Below are 22,044 nucleotides of genomic sequence, written 5' to 3' on the forward strand. Positions count from 1 at the left end.
AGTGTACGTTCGTATCAAAACGTCGCCGGGTGAAAATCGGTTCGCAACAACCGTACTCCATTACACTGCAGGCCGATGGGCCTTGGCCGGGACCAACAAAAAATTCGTATCACCCCGAAATTCGTATGACCTGTGATCGTATCACCGAGGTTTCACTGTATAAGATATTGTTGGATATGTGTCGTACGTCTGATATGAGAACATTTTCACTAGAAGAATTTGCCACGAGAGTGAAACATACGCTAAACTTTTGTGTCTTTTTTTACCTTTCTTTTTCAGCTCTATCGCGCAATCCGAGCCATGGCGAGTTGGGCATAACACCAAGAACGTGTTCAAGTACGATGACTACAGACAATACCGAAGAACCCTGAAGGTATGACACGGACGAGAACGAACGTTGTGTTCGCTCTGACATGTTCCGTTGATTGGTTTTGTTCTGAAAAATGTAACCGCTACATTGTTGTCGTTTATTAATATCCTAACTTTCTCGCGGGGAAATGACAACATAACCTCGTTCAAAGAAAAAAAATATCAATGCTCAAACACTCCGTGCCGATGATTGACCAGCGAATGTGAAAAGTGCGGGCCCGGTGTTTATCACGAGCTGGGATCTATCGAAGTGTCTTCTGTTGTAGTTTTTTTTTTATTTCTCTATCAATGCATTTAAATGGGCCCTGCAACAACTTCCCACGTAACCATCGAATGGCTTCATTGCGGGAGTCTATAGGCTTCTCAAGCAACGCTTAGCGGCGCTGCTGCTCTTGACAGGCAGCGCCATCTCTGGCAGAAAAAGAGAAACTGGGGCGTGATAAGCGAGCGCTTTCCCTTCCCGCCACCGCGTTGCCGCTCGCTTCCGTGCACGTGCAGAGCTCTCGCGGTGCACTTGCGGCGTCTCACAATGTACCGCGTGCAGTGCGGCTTCAAAAGGATCTTCAAGCTTGACTGGCACTTCCGCAAAGCGAACTTGATAAAATGAGGAAAGCTCGTCAATCACGTTAACGGTGAAGAGCAGACGATCGACGACAACCACGCCCGACTCAAAGCGAAATGCATTTCCCAAGTCGCGATTACACCGTGTAGGACGTATACCTCGAGGTAAGTCCCATTCTGTCACGTTAAAGATGAATAATGGTCCACATGCACTCCGAAATGAAGCCGTACACGCTATCGATGTTCTGCGGCGTGGACTACGAATCATATGATTGTTGTTTTGATATGGCATGCTTACAGTAGCAGCCGTGTACTTTCGTGAACAAACGTTTGCGGCGTGCGAAAAAAACATTATACGGCCATGGCACTGCTTCCTGAGAAGGTTAGAGTCAAGTCCTCCGTGCCGCTGGAGAATCACCCGCCGATTAAGACGCGAGGCAGCTAGATGAGCTTCAACCACTGTGAAGCAAGATGAACTGCTCGCCTCGTTTTTTCGGCTCTCGCGTCATGCTTGCAGTCTCTTTTTATGATACCGACTTGACAGGCGTATAAAACCTGTTGCGTGAACGCGGCTGGAAAATCGCACAAATCAGAAGGTGGTTAATTCAAGGTTGCAATTGCAAAGCATGTATGAAGTGCCAGTTATATTTAGCGGCTTAAATATATATCACCCCAATGAAGTGACAAAAACAAAGCAAACCTGCAGAACGATGTCAAAGCTTGCTGAAAATGCACAGACGTCCGTTCCGGCGTGATAAAGCAGCCTTCCCGACGCGTGAAATGCAGGCGCCAAACTTCTGACAATGTGCGGAGTTCAGTTGAATTCAACCAACCGCGCAACGCTAGCGGTATAACGCGAATGTGAACGTTCAACAACGACGGGTAGGTTTGACAAGCACGGGGAATCAAAACACAAAGTTGCTTCACCTACAACCGTAATTGGACTTTAACAATGCGAGAAGACAGCGAGTAATCATTACTGTAGTCGCTGCGTGCATGCGACCCGTTACTTACCGATTCAGGTAGTCGGAACGAACGAAAGCGATGAACTCAGACAGCCAAAATAGAAGGCGAGACAACGCTGTCAGCTATCCACGCTTGCCGCCTTTATTTCTCGTGCGACACGCCCGGGAACCGATACAGTTTAACACGTTAATCGTGTGCCTTGTCTGCACTGTTGTGGCTGGCCACTAAACCGCAATACTTCGGACCACGCTTGCGCTTCCGCGGGGTCGCTTCTGCCATCGTGGAAATGCGCAGCTTCGCACAGCAAGCCTCTCGGTTCAACGTGCCCAGCTGACGGCCCCACAGTTACCCGCACCGAGAGAAGAACGCGAGCGCACGTGCGCTACCGCTACCGTGAAAGGGGCTGAGTCGGCCACGCGACGGTTCAGTGTTTTCCGACAGAGCCGCAGCGCGGCTGGCGTGGCGCTGTCGTCGCGCCGCAAACTTGAGCTTGGGTTCCCTATAGACGTCAGACTCTGCCCAGGCGGCGCTGCGAAAAACACCGCCACCAGCGCCCTCATCGTAGCCCTGGCACTAACTGGGTAGTGCAAAGAGAGCCGCCCGCAAGCGAATGTGCATAGGCCGCAATATAACCCTCCTCTTTCGTTGGTGGCGCGGTTTCCTGAAAATCAAGGACCTGGAAAGCTTCTTCCGCCAATCCACGCTTCAGAAACAAAGGAAGTAGCTGATCAAAGCGAACTGCGAGTACAATGCAAAATAAGTTTTAGTTATTCCCGCGCGCTGCAACTCGCAAGTACAAGCGAGCATCACACGACACCGAGTTCGAGGCAAGCCCTCCGACATCCGTTCTCTAGAGCCTAAATGCGTTAAAATCGGGTATATACGTATGCCACAGCGATAAAGTACCTACATACACGATTAATTTACTTAGCTATGCATATTACGATCAGTGTTACAAAACTCAGTTCATCAGGGGCGAATGGCTCCGGCGATTTTCGCCTTTTCAGTTGCATTCTCCCTTAATTCATCTCTCGCTTCCTGTGCATTGGAGTGTTTTATTACGCATTCTCAAATGGTCTCTTGATGGTCGTCTTCCGTTTGTATGTACTGCAAATGGGGATACGTGCGTGTCCACTTTCGCGGGGTACAACCAAAGGCAAAACCGTGGCCTCCGAGATAGCTACGGCAACCGCGGAGGACACGGGCGAAACAAACCTGAAAGGGGTCACGACCAACATTCTGCGATTTACTTGTATGACGCACGTGGTGTTAGCTAGTTAGAACCAGAACTATGAGCCTTCAAAACGTACGTACGTCCGCGATGCTGTATTGTGACGACCAACTCGTCGCGGTGTGCGTATCACGCGTCTCCAGTCTGCCTCTAGCTGCTCACTTCGTGTTACACGACAAGCACCGCGGTCAGAGCCTCTGCTGATCTTCATAGTCAAGGTTACCACGGTTTTGCATCAGGGCTACGCAAAACAAGAGCAGAGCCACACATTCATGCCACCGGCTGTGGAGAACGCGGGTACTTAGCTTACCCAACACGCTCGCAACGGCCCGTATCCAGCGCTCTCGCCTTTCTTCTTCGTACGACAACTATGGAAATCGGTAGAACTGAACGTTGTTATTCAGTCTTTTACGTCCGTGGCAATTCACAACGCAACAGTGCGTCTTTTGCGGAGTTTCTTCGTAGCGTGCGGAGAGCTTTCATCTGCTGCTATTTTCGCCGTCGTTCAGGCGAGTGATCCAGAAAGCACTTCACGACGGCTCGGTGGCGCGTCCGACTAGCGGAGAGCAATTCACAGCTCTCGTTCCGAGTGCTAAATGCGCAAACACACGCGATATTAAGCTCAATCGTTGTTTCGCACTCGTGGTCCCATAGCAAACTGTGCGAGAGAGTCGGTCTATGCACTACTCAATACTTCTCCGACAGGTGGCGCCACACATCTTGGAAACTCTAGAGTCACTGTATATGCTACCTTTAGGTAGCAGAGTTGCGCATCTGTCTTCCAACGCCGCTAGCAACCATGCATTGCAGAGAAGCTGCCGCTTGGTCCAATTTTTTTATTTCTCGACGCCGCCGCTGCAGCAAACTGAATTAACACTAGCCATCGACAGCCAATGTTTATCGCCGGTCTTCGACACGCCAGGCAGGCTAACCGGCGACACGGTAGGCATGTCGCCTGCAAAAACGAAGTGCGACTTCACCGCATAGCTGTGGTTGCTAGCCGGACCTATGCGCAACTCTGCTACCTAAAGGTAGCATATACAGTGACTCTAGGAAACTCCAGAGTCTGACGTCTATTCGTGAGGCTTCAATGCCTCACGAATCAACTCCCGCAATTTTTTTTTTTTTTTTAGAATCTGTCAAGTACGTGCGGAGCTACAGAGATTTTTTGCACGCTTTAACCGCTTTCTCTCTCCTCTCGTACCATCGAGTGCGCTGAAAGCTACACGAAGGGGGTATGAAAAGGGGGCAAGAAGCAGCGACCGTTCGTCAGCGCGCGTCATGACCTTGAGCACGTTTTCTTTTCTTCGAACGCGCGGCTCACTTTCAGCGTGATCGCGAGCGAGCGCGCGAGCACGTGGCGGCATCCTGCGGCGGCAGCGGCAACTATGCAGCACACGATGCGCAAATCAGCCGGTGGCCGGGGACCTTGGGTTTACGGCGCCGTCATTTGTGTTTATGGCATCATTTGCCGAGAGAAGCGGGAGCGATTTTTAGCTGACTTAGAGAATTTATTGCGAAGTCCAGGCCGCGTGCTGCGCTGTAATGTTTGGCGCTCGTGTTCTCATGAGCCTCGACTACCGATCGGCAGAGTTTTCTGACCATACTCGAAAAGTGTTGCAGGATCCCTTTAAGAAATGTCTGCTTCAAACTTTGCGTTTGGTGACGTAAGCTTAAAGGACATTAAGCACGTCTTAATGAATTTATAGACAGCGATTCATGCTGTGGTGGGTATCATCCCCAGCTATACGTGCTGCCAAAACCTGAAGAGAAATTAGTGCAAGCGCGGAGGCTATTCGAGGCAGCATATGGTAGCACAGTTTATGCGCACTCACAGAGCACCTCGTTTTCCAACCTCCAGCAATATAAAACGTCGCTGTAAAACAAAAAAGAAAGGATGTGCATGCAAACGTACTAACGTGACTGTATGGGTGTGTTTAAGCTTCAATCTCGCCAAAAGAAGCGCTGCGTAAAAACCAACACTCTCGAGGTGCCCATGTCAGAGCGTGATAACACAAGGATGGCAAAACACTACTTCACATCCCGACAGTGCGAGCTCTGGAGACCGGATAGTGGCACGACGCAGTTTGTGTTGTGAAACTCGTAAATACGTACACGTTGCGATGCATTCGCAAGCACACACACACACACACACACACACACACACACACACACACACACACACACACACACACACACACACACACACACACACACACACACACACACACACACACACATGAAAAAATAAAGACAACGAAATGTCATTTGCCGGTAAAGCAATATATGTGTCCCTTCACTTGTGCCGGCCTGTGAAGTCAAGCGTGTGTTTCGCAACCAGAATGGCTCTAGGGCGTGAGTAGCAAAACCGGCAAACAGGCAGTTGTTTACTCGGCATCGCGAACTGACAGGGCGCTGGAAAGGAATGTGTCGCATTAAACTTCTCGAGAGCGTGATACCTCGCCGGCAGTTACAGCAACTAACCATTCGCTCTCTTCATTTTAACGCAGACTGCAGGAAAACGCGGACTTGCTTGTATTTTCATCGAACTTTCTTTCTATCTCGCTTTCTTTGTTCTGGCGGATTAGTGGAAGCTTTAGGAAAAAACAGGACATTTATATAGGCATTTCTCAACTCTGTGCACCTCTGCTCGTACGTAGTTTTCGTTGCTGAGATTTATGTAAGTAAACTGCACTCGTGTGCACAAAGCATACACTATCCGCTTATTTGCACAAGAGCTTACCTCCGAGGACTGTACGCAATATTTACCGAAGGAATACTACAACAGCGTGTTTCTCGAAACCAGCGTCAGGTGCGGCGGATAACACGTGTTAGACAAAGACAAAGCGTCGGTATGCCATTGGTTCTTCAATGGATTCACTTGCCTGGTCGTGTCCGCGCATTCATCAATTCCTTTCTTCAAGAGCGCTCCTTTACCGTCCGCATCTTAGGTAACAGCTACGGCCGCTTCAACACACAGCGTGGAGTGCCACAGGGGTCTGTGCTTGCGCCAATATTATTCAACGTTGCACTACTACCGATGGCGTGGAAGCTATCAAGCATTCCCGACCTAAAATTTTTGATGTATGCTGAGGACGTGACAGTGTGGTCGACTCACTCTTCTCTGGACCATCAAGTGCGGGCACTGCAGGCAGCACTAAATGCAACATTTGCCTGGTGCACTTCAGTGGGACTCACACTCTCTCAAGAAAAGACTACTTACATGAGCATTGCGAATAAGTGGGGCCGCCGCAAGCTTGACCGAACCCCTGTAAGACTTACGCACGGAGACGTCTACAATCCGCGTCCTTGGGGTAGAATTTTCTGCATCTGGATCGGCCTCACTCTGGCTTCGGTCTGCACGCAGAACCGCCTCCAGCATGCTTCATCTTTTTCGTCGCATCGCTCAGCGCAGTGGCGGAGCACGAACTCGTATCGCACGGCAACTGGTATGTTCCGTATTCCAGCCTCGATTAGTGTACCAAGCACAGTTTCAGCACTTCACCGAAGCAGAATGGGCGCGACTGGAAACTCTTAATCGTGAAGCCATGCGTGTGATCACAGGCATTCCAAGGTTCACACCGATTCCGACACTCCAGGCAGAAGCACAGCTCAATACGCTAGATGAACTCATTCACCAAAGACGCAAGGCAAGGATGATAAAACACAGCAATGTTCCTGCGGCTGCTGCCTTAGCGAATTACATGAACTCTAAAGCCCCTTTGGTTGACGAACCTACGTTGTAAGTACCACCGTGGGATCATTGCCAAGTGACCACCAACAAGCCACTTGGATGTATCCGTCAAGAAGTGAACTCTATTTCAAAGTGCACACCGCTCGGCCCTTTATCTTTGGCACCTCAGGCACTTGAACTAAGAGCATATATGGACGCCGGGTTGACATCTTCTATACTGCACACTTCCTTAGTGTGCCCATCTCACCCACATGCCAACCAGACCTGCTCTTATGCATTAGACGCCCCCATTACATCCGTACTAGCCGAGTTAGTTGCCCTCTGCGATGGTCTTGCCGCACTTCAACCGCTCGTCGAGATGCAACACCCATCAAGTGTGATCCTTTACACGGACTCGACGCAAGCGGTGCGCGCACTCCGTCGCGTAGACCTTTCTGTGGGTGTAGCAGTGCAATTTCATCGTTGTGCTGCAGCTTATCCATGCTCTGTTCGAGTATGTTGGATTCGCCGGTCTAGTGTTATGGCTCATGCCGCGGCAGATGCCGCATGCCATCCTGTAACCATCATGTACCCTTTACCTCTGCTCCGGCTGCCACCTTCTGACACTGTGGACATTCACAAAGAAAATCTTCGGCGCACCACGCGAGCTCTCATACCTCCGCGTGGTCATGACCTCCCGAGTGGACTTACTCGTCAAGAGGAGGTATCGCTCCGAAGAGTTCGCGTGAGTGCGGCTGTGACACCTTCAATCCGCGCTAAGTGGGGCTACACCGACATAACTTCAAGCTGCCCATTTTGTCCTGCGCCGGTGCGGGACGCAGACCTGAACCACCTCTTATGGACATGCCCTGGGCTACAAGCGGCTCGTCGACGCCATCTGCGGCGTGCAGGACTTCAGCACACCAGGCCACCGGATCTGCAGCTATGGATATACGGTCCGAACCATCCTGGACTTCATGGACAGCTGCACCATTTTGTGTAACGTGTATTGATGCCGCAGGGCAAACTCACGCGAATAAAAAAAAAATTAACCCAGAGTGGCACCTTGTTTGGAGCCCGGTTTTCCTGGAGTTGAATTTTACCGTTTTACGGGATAATGTCGTCCCAATTTTCTTCTTCAGCTTAGAAAAGTGTTACGGAATGCCGTCTTCTGTGATATTCCTATTGATGCTGATTAAATTTATTGTTAAGACGTTTATTGACGGCGAGATTGACGGCGACGATGCACAACGACAGAGCGCAGACTCGCAGACTCTCACGAGCACGAGCACGAGGGGCGTGCTCTCCGAGGATAGGCGAAGAGGGTGACCCACTAGGAGGCGCTTGAGAGGACGACCCATTAGAGCGTTCCAATGCTTCTCTACAATACACTCACCCGTTCGTAAATCGTGAGCCAGTCCTCCACGTCGGTGCCATCCGCGCCGGTGAAGACAGGAGGGTCACGGATGCGGGGGACACCGGGACAAGCGGTCGGAGCAGGAGGCGGCGTTTGCTGAGCGGCGTCTTGCGGCATGGTAGATGGCACGGTACGGGATCGAAGCTCCAGGGGCATCGAATGGAGACCGAAGTTGTGGTGACGGTACAGCACTCTCCACCACTTTGTTAAGACGTTTATTGACGGCGAGATTGACGGCGACGATGCACAACGACAGAGCGCAGACTCGCAGACTCTCACGAGCACGAGCACGAGGGGCGTGCTCTCCGAGGATAGGCGAAGAGGGTGACCCACTAGGAGGCGCTTGAGAGGACGACCCATTAGAGCGTTCCAATGCTTCTCTACATTATAAATAATTCAAAAAGGCTCTGCACAGGAATGGGCAACGGGTAGCTGGTATTTTCGCAATAATACGCACTCTTTCACATTCCATTTATTCATGTTTCATTCCTGCTTATTTTTAATGTTTCTGATACAAGAATAAAAGAAAGGAAAAAATTCCTTGACAACAAAATCGCTGGAGCCATGGAGAGGGACACCGCATTGCTCGCCAGCTCCAGAATGAGAACGAAATCACCAGGTTCACCGATGCTGAGCCCATAACAAGATTCCTTTCGGGTTCACTAAAATTATGCTTTTTAATAAACTTGTGAGAGCTCTGCTTCAGCATGTACCACCAAAGGCTGTTGGGACCATATGGCTGCTGCTCGAAATTTTTCCTTCACCATTACTAACGGAGCGGAAAGGCAATAGCTGTCAAGTGCGCTACAGCAGCTTTTCTTTGCCTCCACCGTTCTGCGGCTGTCCTCTGGACGTCTCCAAAGTGCACGACGAGCCACTAGAGCTTCGTGGGGGAAGCACAGTTCAGCAGAAAATCACACTCCAAAGGGTATCCCCTCGTAATCGCAACATTTATTGTATTGTACTTACTTAAGCAGTAAATTTGTTTCAGTGTCCTAGACTGGCGCATGACAGACAAAGTGAACAGAATAGCCCTCCCTATATACAAAGTCCAACGCAGCTCATGCCCATCAAGCGGTCTTTTCGCTGCTGTGGCAACTTTTCTTTCGAGTGTCTCGCCAGACTTTCCGGCCTTTTATTTTTATTGTTCGGCTGTTTCGATCGCACATGTGCCTAGGCCTGAGTGCACTCTCCCGTTGTGAATGTCACACGCAAGTTTGACCTTGTACTTTTTTTTATTGAATCAGAAGGATAACGCGTCAACAGAACTAATGCGGGGGTTCGTTGGAAACAGCGAAAACAGATGACTGCCGCTGCTTTCCACAAAAATACTGATGCATCTCTTTGTCCGGAAGAGAAATCGGGCCAATGGTTCACTGAGGCGACTTCTGCTAGAGGACATCGTCTAGTTTTCAGATTCTGCGGCTCATGAGAGAAGACGCCATTTATGTCAAATTACTAGCTGTTATCTCTCTCCCTTTTTCTTTTTTATGACATAGTGGTACTCTTTTGGAAAAAGTGCGGGGTATTGCGTTTTTTAGACGGGGATAGAAGGGCATTTCTTGATAGTATGTCTGGCAAATTTTCTATTTACATAATGTCATTAGCATGAATTTAGGGCTATCGGCGATTTTATTGCAATCAAGGAATGGCGTGACTGACGCTACTGCAATGTCTGAAACTAATATAACTGCTGAGCGTGTCAAGTTCTGATAGCTTTCCGTCATTATCTCATGACCCTCGAACGGCGTTAGGTATCCTGGTACCTAACACCAACGCAACCACTTGGGCATTGGGAAAACGTTATGGCAAATTAAAAACGACTACCAGGGCTTCCAACCGCGCTGGCCCAAGCTCGGAGATCTGAACTCTCCGCTACAGATCTCATACGGTCAAGTGATGACCGAGAAGCTTGTAATAGTTGCGCTATCTATGGAATTTGAAACATGATTACTCATTTTTGAGTGGTAATGCCCTCACACTGCCTTATATTTTTTATACACCGATGTCCTCGGTCTTCTTCAAAAGGGCCCTGCAAAACTTTTTCCGTCTAATCATGCAATGACTTTATTAAAGGAGTTTATTGCTTCACAAATCGACTGCCGCAATTTTTTTTAATCCGTCAAGTTCGAGCGGAGTTACAAAGCTACGTCCGTACGTCAGCGCGACCTTGAGCACTTTCCTCCTTTCTTTCTCTTTCTTTCTTTCTTCGAACGCGTGGCTTAGTTTCAGTGCGATCGCGAGCTCGCACGCGCGGGCACGTCGCGGCATCTTGCGGCGGCCACGGTAATTGTGCAGCTTATGATAACCAAATCAGCCAGTGGACGAGGACTTCGTATTGATGAAGCGGTAATTTTGGATTATGGCATCATTTTTCGAAAGAAGAGCGAGTGATTTCTAGCTGACTTTGAGAATTAAATGTAAATTCCAGGCCGCGTGCTGCTCTATCGTGTTTGGCTCAAGTGGTCTCAGGAGCCTCGACTACCGATCGGCAGCGTTTTCTGAGCATGCACAAAAATTCTTGCAGGGTCCCTTTAACTTTTTTTTCTGTTGTACTGACACATACTTCATTCATTACGTTGTTGGAATTTGTTAAAAAATTGCAATGCGATTAATGGGCTTTGACAAACTGGGGCGAACTTAAACGGTTGAACTAACATGCGTGCCTTCCGTTTACTATTTTATTGTCCAGGTCTGCCACACAAAGAACTGAACATCGCCGAAGAGCAAGAATTACCCGTCCTGGACGAAAGCTTGTGGAACCCTTCGAATCATATACACTATGCCATTGAGTCCTTGGCGCCTCCACGTTGTCGTATCTTTGGTAAGTCATTCACCAATTAATTACGGCTGCAAAAAACAAGAAAACAAACATTTTGTCGTCTGTAAGAAAGCTCGTTGAGCATTGCGTTCGGTTTGATCACAAAATATAGGCACGATGTCATGCGCTCATTTCAGCCTTGTGGAGACATTATTCGACATGGGTTGTTGTTGTTGTTGAAAGCTTCAGAATTTCTGGAGTGTTTGTTGCCTGAGAAAAGTGACAGCTCGTAGCGAGTCGGGCATTTCAGAATAGCTTTGCGCGATGTAACGTCTTAGGACGTTGTCAAAACATTTCCATTTCGGCCGCTAACATGTGATTTAGATGAAAGCCTCACGGCCACTGAGTCGAACGAGTGTGACTTTTCACACAACGCTGTTTCATTTTTCTTGTTTTTCTTTTTTTGCACCGAAAATAATTTATTAACATTCCTAACGTGCGACCAAGCCATACCGTGAAGAATATCTGACCGTATTGAGCTGGTGGCATGCTCTTTAGGAGTGGAACTTTGCAATCACCATTTTCCTGACTGAAATGCGTTGTTTGTTTGTGTGTTTATGTGTTTGTCAGTTTGCTTGTTTGTTTGTTCTTGTGAACGACCGCAAGGCTTTCTTATTTAACAACCTACAAACTTGTTCTCTGTTGCGTTTAACTGTCTCGAGATCTTTATTTCATCCTGCAGGTCGCTCTCAGGCTCTCCGTTCTTCTTTGCAGCTTGCAGTTGGCGGCTTCAGGGTGGCGTGGGCACGGAGCTCCCTGTACGAGAAAGTGCCCGGCACGTGCCGAATGGAAAGCCAGTTTTACTTGGAACCGCGCTTTTTCGGGTTGATCACGTGCGCGCGCTGCTACAAGTACATGGCCAGCCTGGCTTTCAAGAACGCGTCCAGACTTACGTAAGTGCGGCGCCACTATACCTTTCATTCTTAGGCAATACTTTACTAGACAGCCTGCTAGATTATCCATTCTCGTACATTCTCGCGTGTCCCATCAGTGACACTTAAATGTACCGTTACCATCGCCTTGCAGTGCTTCAGGTGTAACTATACAATTAGATGGCACGACGTCCGATGATCACAGCTAAAACAAAGACAACAGAGTCCTGTCCAAAAATAAAGGCACAGACGAGAGGGGATGGCACTTAGAGGAGGTAAAACGCCACGTGTGGCAATCGCACCATAGTGTGGCCTTAATATTAAAGACAGAGTCGAGATGGCACCTAGGAATGAATAGCACCACGTTTGCGTCATCGCAGACTGCATATACATTTCGTAACATAGCCAATACAGAAACAAAACCAAGTGATTGCGAAAAGCAAGGCACATAACTTTTAACAGCGCAGGTGTTTAAGCTAGCCGTAATGTGTCCGACCCTATCTTGAAAAATAAACGGGTACGTTCCACACAATTTGGGTAAATCCCACTACTTTCTACTGGCCGACTAAAAATGAAGACTACCTAGTCAGCCCAACAAATGGGTATGGGCTACAGAAAGTGGGTAAACCCCACTACTCGCCACTGGTCCACTGAAAAAGAAGGCAACAGTTAGCCCAATAATAGGGAACGGGAATACCACTAGAATACCCCGAAGCGATGGAAGGCCTTCGCCTTCAATCGAAGATCATAGATCTACGATGGAACTGGAAGGCGTAGATCTACGTGCTCGTAGATCTACGAGAGGTGCGAACGCTTGGTTTCACCGCGAGTTTATCTCTGGAGTTTGGACATCCGTGTGGTGTCTGTGACTGTCTGTGGTTTAACTGGAACCTCTCCGCGCTGAGAACCAATGTAGAAACAACCTGTTGAGGAGGACGAGCGAGTTGAGGAGGACGAAGCGAGCGCGTTACCGGTTAATGATGATGGTAATTCGTGTTCTCGCGCTACCCGGCGCAACGAAAACCTTAAAAAGCTCTGTTCTTAAAAACGGATATCAAGAATTCAGGGAGACTATGAGTCATTGCACAGTGATCTAGTGAGTGAGAGGAGTACATGAAGCGGTAGGGTAAAAAAAAATGAAATTTAGCTTGAGCTCGTAAACAAGAACATTGGAATGCGAACAAGTGCTGTTTGTGGGTGTGAGAAAGGAAGACATACGAGTGGGAACGAAGCTCTTTATTTTCTATCAATTGTTACTTAATGCCGCATGAAATGCAATCAAGGAGCTTCTAGGCGTTTTGAGCAAGTATATATTTTTCTTTGCCAGCTACAAAAATCAAGAACAGTAAAGGAAGCCCACTGACATGAAAGTTGAGAGATATATACAAGCACCAGTGGCTGCACAAAACAAGCTCCCAAAATATTTTTTAACATTTGCATAGCTTCCTAGAACTCGTTAGCGATGCAGAACTACTGAAAAGTTTTCGCAAACTGCATGGCCTTTTTGTTTCTTATAAGCAGTGTATTGCGCCGTTGCACGTTTCTGTTTTCTCACACAGGTACTGTCGCGGGGCCCGGCTGTGCCGTGGTGGCTGTGACGGTGAGTGCTACACGCCGTACGGCAACAAGAGCGACGTAGAAATCGTGGACACCTTCGCGAAGAAGCTGTACGCCGACCGATGGGAGAGCTGCTGCCGAGCTGCTAAACAGTGCTGTCAGGAGATGCTCGAAGACGAGCTGGCCGAGCCGAGAGACACGAAAGGTACGGGAACTGCGCGTGACGGCGTTCAAGCTGACAAAACACAAGTGCCGTACGATCGAAAACGCCCTCTCTCTCTGTCTCTCTCTCTCTCTACAGCGATATCTGTTCACAACGATATACATTACGATAACGTGCATCGATAGCAAAACCCTAGAGCACTGACCTATTCGGTCTTCAACGCGTGCCGCTGTGAGGGCTTTGCTGCGGTTCCTTCGAGAAACCGGACTTCACGATAAATTGCGACTGTTCACAGACAATGCTGGTATTTCGTACTTGGACAACACTATTGCCATGACTTCGCGTTCGACACAGACTCTTCTTCTGCCCTTTCATTCCGTTACAACCCGTTTCCCTTTCCCAAGTACAGGGTAGCAAAGCGGAGACTGTATCCGGTTAACCTCATTGACATTCCTTCATCACTTGCCTTCTCCTTTTCTGTTTTCTTCCTCTCTGCATAGTAGTTACCTATAGGCACTGGTCGTAACTATTTAGCCGATGACTATCATCCAGATGTCCCCATTATTTCGATCAAAAACAGTTATTTAGTTTGGAAATAGGGGGCAGCTCAATCAAGTTAAAACTTTTTTTATTTCCTTCTGAAAAGAAAAGGATCGAAGCGATTGTGCCACTGTAGCCTACGATGAAATGCTCAAACAGCACTGCTTACGAGGGTGCTCTTGTGGTTCACGCTAAGGGGATGAGGCAACAGGCAACCATAGCCGTTGCTGAGTGGAAAGACGTTAAGTAGGGCGGAAATAGGGAGGCGATTTCCGCCCGACATCACGAAAGAACATTGACATGTAAAGCCGTGTTCAGACTACGTGCGCAACGTACGGATCGTCGGTAAGGATCGTGACCGTAAACGTAATCAACGTAGTGAGCTTGTTCAGAGGTTGTTGTATTTAGCGTAAAGTACGTAACGTTTCGGGCGTAAATGTTAGCGGGTCCGCGACTTTTACGACCACTACTGATGCGACCGTTATGGCACGACCAACGGGCAAAGCAGTTTCGGTTTTCACTTTCCGCTCACAGGGCTTCCGGTCTCCCCAGATTCCGCGTCTTCATGCGCGTCATGGCATGTAGCAGCGTGTTTGTGGAGCTGGTTTGCCCGTGTTCTTTGTTTTGTGTTCTCGCGGCAAGTTCCACGACGAGTGCGGAACTGGCCGTCATTGTGTAGCGATGAGTTGCTCGTCGATGAAGTGCGTCAAAGACCCATTCTCTACGACCAACGGCGTCATGTTGGAAAATCAGAACGGTGATTGGCCCGTCGTAAAAAACGTATATTACCGAAGGGCTCAATGTGAACACTCGTGGTCGCTAGCAACGTAAACGGATGTTACAGCAGTTCGCGATACGACACTTATGACAGATGCGACTGCAGTCGGAACGCGGCTTAAGGAAAGTGTCGGGGTTGTCATTTTGACGTTTCATTGATTGGTCAATGAATATAATGGGAAGAGTAGAAAATAGGAGGAGGAGTAGACAGGTAAAGAAAGGAAGAGAGGACAAGATATACCAGGACATGCTTAAGCAATGTCAGGACGTCAACAAATGCGGCTAGATACTAAAATGCATATTGTAATGATACGGTACGCAAGCATAGCCACTAAGCGACGTTTAACACAAAATTATATACCAATGGAAGCCTTCCGATAAAACTTTTATAATTTATGTCGCTTGCCTTTGGCAGCCGAAATCTGCAATTTGGCGTCTCTGAATACGATTTCTTTTGTTTGTTTGTTTTTTCATCTGACGTGTCATACGTCGGTGAGCTCAATAGGCCACTCGTGTAGTGTGATCACCAAATAACGGACTTTTTTAGCTATCGCGCTATTTAATGCCGAAGCCTATGAACGCCGTAGGCAATCATTTGCTGGGAACGTTTCCGCATTATGTTAGAGATGTATCTCTATGGGCAAAGTCAAAGTTCCATTGCGGGGAAAATATATTTCGCCGGGAGGCTATTCTTCGAATGAATGCTTGCGAACCCAGAACAAGAAATATACGCGTTTTTCTCGCATCTGTTCACTTGTTATAGCTGAGGCAACTGAAAACCTCTCTCTCAGTGCACATATATGCGTCATAATAAAACAAACGGATGAATAAAAACACATTTGCGGTTGTAAAGGATTCTGACGGAAGAAAAAAAAATGTTTGTAATTGCCTGCCAGCCCCACCTGTTCCATCATTTGTGTGCAAGACTGATTTTCGTTTAAAAGGCCGCGACTTTTCATTGGTCATTTTCCTTGTTAACTTCTATAGAAATTCTCACTTGCTAGCGAGCGCTTGCTCTGCTCACTCCCAGGGATTCTTTGTGCTTATAGGTCCCTTTTTCTTCTTTTTCTTTCGCTGTTGACTTTCAACGGACTCACAAAGCACCCGACCTTCTTGCTACACATTTATTCCGAACTCAATAAGTGTGGTAGCAGGATGTAACAAAATTACTCCGCTGTGCGGGAAATTACTGCCGCGAGCGTAGGAAGGGGAAGCCCCGCTTCGTGGATGGACGTGCGAACTGTGCCTGTTATAGGCTAACCCTTTCCACCATCATCGCACCCGTAAAATCTCATTATCAACTCTTCTTCTTTTCCCGTACTCCCATGTTCTATGAAAAACCTTTTGAAAACCCTTTCGTTCCTTATGCAAATTGACGTGTCAACGACCATACGCATGGTGTGCTTTACGTTTCCACACAAGGATTCTCCTTTATTGAAAAAAAGATATCTCGCTCGCTTCTAGGTTCCCCGCGTTAAAACGACTGAGCTCACTGGTCTAAGATAAACAAAGCAAAATAAGTAATAATACGGCAGAGATCAGGAGCTCCTTAGGGTCGAAGCTCATTTGCGGCGACAGCAGCCCTCGGCCGCAGTCGAGACTGCCATCTTACTTAGACTCGGCAGCTTTTTACGCAAATAAATTATATGATCCTTTTGGGGATACTGAGACGGATACTCAGCGGTTACAGGGTGGTTTGTATTTCGGAGACGTGCGGAAATATCAGTATATAAAGATGTGAAGCAAGAATTTAACAGACATGTGTAGTTGTTTCAATATTTAAAACGCAGTTTGTGATAGTGCAGCTGTGTGGATTAGGCAAATAGGTTTTGATTTTTTTTTTTTTTTTTTGTATTTGCGATGCCACCGCACTAGTTCGTTTCTGTGTACGTAGTAGCACATGTTACGGAATACAAACTACGTGTACGGGGAATTCTTTACGTTATAAGCACATTTCTTTTCGCTGCGACGTCACTTTCTGCATTGACGTTGTCAATGCTTTCTCGGGGTTTTTGCACCAACCACCTCATTTGTCGGCGCGTCCCACTTTCCGGGGGTACGCCATGTCTGTGGCTTATCATCGTCACAGTAATGTACAGTCGCAATCTTTTTTAGAGTGAACACAGGAGCGCGTGGCTTTCTGTACTACCAGCGCCGTTAGGCGACGCATCGCAGTATATGCGCGCATGCGCGAGGAGGGTGGCTTTCCTTCGCGCGCATCGCATCACCGGATTGCTCGCGTGTCGTCAGCGAGCTGTTTTTCGGCCTTTGGTCGTGATCGTATTTTAACGGCAACTAAAATTTGTATGCTCTCAGTTCAAACGGTGTGCTTCTTATGCTTGGCGTGTCACCTAGTTTTGACATTCTTTTTTCTCCTGTGTTCCTGTAGTCGTACAACGAACAGGCAGATAAACGCAAACATTCGAACTGTTATTTCGTGCACGTTTCACAAAGAAATTTTTACGTTCAAAAAAGTAGTATTGGTAAACTTGACGTTGTATTAGTATTCTGTCATGTCCGCCTTTGCAAAAAAAAAAAAGAAACACTGCTACCATTATAAAGGCGGTGAAGAGTACAGCGCTGGCACAAAAATATGATGCACCCGAAGTCTTCGCGAACGGCTCCTGAGCTCGTCCGCAGTCTCCGCGTAAACACCGTGTTGCACCATTGCTGATTTTATGTATAAACCCATATGTTTTCACAAATGTTCACGCCGGCCAGAGGAGCATAGCGACCTTACGATTTTCTGTGTGCTCTTTCACAACTTTCGCAGTGTGTACCGGCGCCAGGTCATGCTGGAACACAAAATGTGCGTCCATAAAAGCGCCTAGCTACAGGTCAATGATCATCTTGAGAACACAGTTACATCGAAGTTCCAAAGAAGTTCATTCATGCATCGTGTGGAACGTAAATGCAAGCCCAGAATTGTTACCGCTTTCAAGCACACGGCTTCCTTACTAGAGTACGCGTGCAGCAGACGACACGCGGTGCTTGCTTGTCTGACACAATGCGCGCGAAGGTGGAATTCTCGCTCGCCGGACTCACTGCGCAAGAGCAACGCTTCTCGCTGCCGCCGCTGAACTGCGCTGGGAGCTCGGGAAGCCACTCGCTACGGTGTTCACTCTCAAAGAGATTGCGACTGTACGCTTCCTGTGTGCCGCGGAACTTCATGTTTTCACAAGCACGGCAACAAACAACAGCGCGCAAGAAACGAGCCATATTTTCCAGAACAATTCATTCGAGGCTAACGCAGGCAAGCGCAAATAACCGAGTGGTCTTCAGAGCGGAAGAATGCTGATGTTGCAGTGAGTGGGTCCGGAGCCGGAGGAATCGCTGAAGTCTGCTATCTCGTGTGTGAAGTCAGCGACAAACAATTGTATTCAGATGTGCTACTCTCGTCATAGCTAAATTCGAAATATGAAAAGAGGACGGCATCCTGCTTTCAGCATGTTGTCGCAACGTTAAGCTCCTTATTACTTTTTTTTTTCGCATTTCGTGGAGAGAGGGGAGGAGATGCTTGCGGCGCCAGTATAGTGGCGTTGTTCCTGGCTCCTGAAAGCGCATTAAAAAAAAAAACGACGATGAGCTTGCACATGTGAAATGCTAAGTGCGCATCACCATACTTTAGGTTAGCGGACTGTGAAGTGACGCCCATTATCATACATATAGGCTTAGCGAACCATGAAAACGCCGTATATTTCATGTTTTTGCTGCGCGTTCGGTAGAAGCGCGTTCAACACTTCAAATCCGTAGTGGAGGTTATGACACTTTATCAAGACGGCAGAGCGAATACTGTGATGGGGAATTAGGTTGACCTGAGGTAAGAGTGAACCCAACGCGGTGCGCGCATAGTACACTACGTATATGTATATGCTTATAACAGACGTATGCAGATGAAGGTGTTTTACGGTGCAATAGCGTGATCTCTACTAATACTTTGTTTCGGAGGCTTTGCGAACATTTAGCGCAAAGACTGCATAGCTTAGCTGTTACGGACGAGCTATAGTGTCGCCCGTAATTCGTCTAGGTGTGGTTGGAGTTGTTTGAGAAAAGTGCAGGTGACGGCGCTAAGCTTGCATAAACTTACGTTGAGTCGGTCGTTCGCGGTGCAAACGAATAGGCAGAAATAAGCGACGCAGAGGTAACCTCGGTGTGAAAATCCTCATACACTTCGGCACCGTCTTTGCTGGGATAACATTATAACATTGAGATTGCGAAATTGGCTTTGACATAGTTACTAGCGCGAAATAAAAAGAATGTTGCAGTGGCTTAGCTCGGCTATGCCTGGATATACGTAGCGTTAGCAAAGGTTCAGCTGATTATTCTTAGCTTTTCGTGTCTCCGCAGCACGTTTAGCCTTCTTCTGTGCATTCTTCCTACGCTCAACCGCTAATTGCCAGGCAACTACTTCGGGATCCGATGAGTTAAGCTCCTCCGCTCTTCTGCGCCGTTGAGCAGCATTTGCGCTCTCCTTCTCCATGGCTATACCACACTGGCAAACGCCAGTCAGAGGCGCTATCAAGCGGCTCCAGCGCACTGTTAGCGGCGACTGCACAGCGAAGGCGAATAGCTGCGCGCGCGCCGGCATCAGTGTGCGTCTGCCACGGCTACGACGTCACTGTTTCTGGATTGCGCAGACCGGCGGCGGCGGTGTGCGCGGGAGGTGCCGGCTCCGGTGTGCCAGCTGCGTGACATCACTGATCCTCGCGCATGCGCAGCACGGCTCTTGAGGAGGCGCGCGAAACTGGCTCGGCTAGGCCAGTGTAGCTAACGCTACAAAACGAAAATAAGTTGGGACGGGAGTGGGCGCCATGTTTTTTCCGTTACGCTTGCAAATGTATCAACACCAACCAACCCAACTCTCTTCGTTAAGTGAATTTGTGTAATGAAACTACAGTCAAGCTGCACAACTTGGAAAGCTGTTTCTTTTCACTTGTGCTCATATGTGCATACGTAACTTTTTTTTTTCTTCTGTGATGCATGCCGCCCTCAAACGTGGCACTCTCTTACCGGAAAACGAAGACTGCGCCTCAATAAATATTTGCCCTGGGGCGTGCTTCTTCTTCGGGATGCTAATAACCATTGACGTGTATGCTCCCATCATCTTAAGGTTAGGCGATCAAGCCTTCAGTGCGAGAACACCTTGCACTGTTATTGTTTCACCAGCCCTTGCAGCACCGCATGACATTGAACGGGAGGCAGATACGCCGCTGGCAGTTATCCTGGAGGACTGTCTTTGTATATATAGACAAATTTCCAGTTTGTACGTGAGCCCGCACTTCTGTAATAAAGAATTGCTATTAATAGCATTAAAGCCCTATAATCCTTGCCCTTATTTTCTTTACAGCTGGACCGCGATGTCCTGCCACATGGGACGGATGGACTTGCTTTAAGGACACACCCGCCGGAACGACCGTTCGGAAGCCATGTCCTACGCACGCGTACTTCATCACCGAGACACCACAGTGCATCAGTAAGTCGCTACATAAAGGCGTTTTCTGTATCTATCTATTGTACCTGATTTCCTTCGGCTCAACCAGCTCTGTGCTGGTTTAACCGAAGAACACTGTGGTTAGAAAGAGCCTATAGACCCTCTCATTTGCACATTTGGACAGACCGTATTCGTGCTCTGTGAGTCGCTGTTAATGGTCCTTATCCAGGACCGTTAACAATTCGGCTGTGAAAAACTTCGTTCTCTCTCAAGCCTCGTACAGAAATGTCCAGCAGGACGACCGCATGGTGTTTCGATTGACCGTCGGCACCCAAACTACCCAGAGCACACCGCGTTGTCACTCATGCCTGTTCAACGGTTTCTTATACCGACAGATGACACCACTCGCCGTGTGCCTTCGGGACCGAGAAAATACCTGGTTTGGAAAGCTAAAGCTTACTTCCAAGTGGGAGAAAAAAAAGGGAAAGCTTACTAAGTGCTTAAGAAAGAGATGGGCACGGCTTGCCTAACAGCGCGAATGTGATATTTATGGTGAGAGTGAAACCATCTCGTCTCTCGTATGGACCGGTGCCGAAATGGCCTATTAATAGCGTAATGTAAAAAGAGGTACGTAGCTCGTTTCATCAACATTTCTTCCTTTTCCTTCCCGCTAAAGAGAACGTCACACAAAGCAGCGTATCTTTAATGTAATAGGTGTTATGTACCTTGTCTCCTTTGCTTCTTTCCTATCTCGTATAAGGGAAGATATCTTGGAGCGGCTCATCGGTATGCGTATCCGCATTCCGTGGGCATTAACATATCCTTCCTTCATCCATACTCTCTTCTTTTTTTCTTTATTCGACCTCACCTTGTCAACAACACCCGTTCTGGACTACATCGATAACCATTAATTACGTCATGAGGGTTTCAGGCTACACTCGCTTTTCGTGCATTTTTTACACTTCTCAAGTTCTCACGCAACCCTGCGTTCCTCGATGAGCGCACACAGTAAAAATGACCTCGATCTTTTCGTCATAAGCCAAACTTGAGAGAAGAAAACTTGAACGTTGAACGATATCCCTGCCACGTTCTTAGGCGGTGCTCTAACTTCAGGTATTTATATACAGTAATGTGCACATCAATAAAATTATAGTGTTTTAGAGACTTTTGTTTTTGAATGAGTAAGTTCAGGGACTTCAAGCAACGCTAAAGTGACGATAAGTAAGCTCGACTGATGAAGTATACTGTTAAAGTATAGTCTTTCGAAATTTCGGTTTTGTTATTTCTTAGGAATATAGGGTAATTATTAGACCATAAAATGACGGCCAAAGTGTCTTTTCCTAAAATTCGTCCCAAAAACTAACGATATAGTACATCATGGTTTTGTTACAGATTTGAAATATATATTCTAGTATTCCAGCCTTTGTGAGCAAAAGCTTTCAGGAATGGCCAAATACGGTGTTTCGCTCCCTTAAAAATTTAATAACCCCGTTTATAGCAATACTAAAGGTGTAAATCTTGGGCCGATGGAGGCTTCATGATGACGGCTACGATGCTGCATGCTTTGACTGTGGCAAACCGATCAACCAATATCAGATGTCTCTGCACGTGATGCGTAACCATGATGTGTTCGTTGTTGCGCGATGGCTTCGTTCTACTCAAAAGT

General features: G+C 47.8%; 1 protein-coding gene across 1 annotated transcript in view; it reads left to right on the top strand.

The window, feature by feature from the left end:
- The first annotated feature begins 312 nt into the window (after nucleotides 1-312).
- Nucleotides 313-22,044, top strand: part of LOC119386115 (calcitonin gene-related peptide type 1 receptor-like) — a 37,966-nt gene continuing 16,234 nt past the window's right edge. Inside the window, exons 1-5 of the mRNA XM_049414223.1 lie at nucleotides 313-373; nucleotides 10,910-11,041; nucleotides 11,753-11,931; nucleotides 13,470-13,672; nucleotides 20,295-20,420. Of these exons, the coding sequence (XP_049270180.1) occupies nucleotides 11,000-11,041; nucleotides 11,753-11,931; nucleotides 13,470-13,672; nucleotides 20,295-20,420 (550 nt within the window). The 5' untranslated portion in view covers nucleotides 313-373; nucleotides 10,910-10,999. The remainder of the gene's footprint in view (nucleotides 374-10,909; nucleotides 11,042-11,752; nucleotides 11,932-13,469; nucleotides 13,673-20,294; nucleotides 20,421-22,044) is intronic.

Source organism: Rhipicephalus sanguineus, chromosome 3 (genome assembly GCF_013339695.2).
Source record: "Rhipicephalus sanguineus isolate Rsan-2018 chromosome 3, BIME_Rsan_1.4, whole genome shotgun sequence".
Taxonomy (NCBI): Eukaryota; Metazoa; Arthropoda; class Arachnida; order Ixodida; family Ixodidae; genus Rhipicephalus; species Rhipicephalus sanguineus.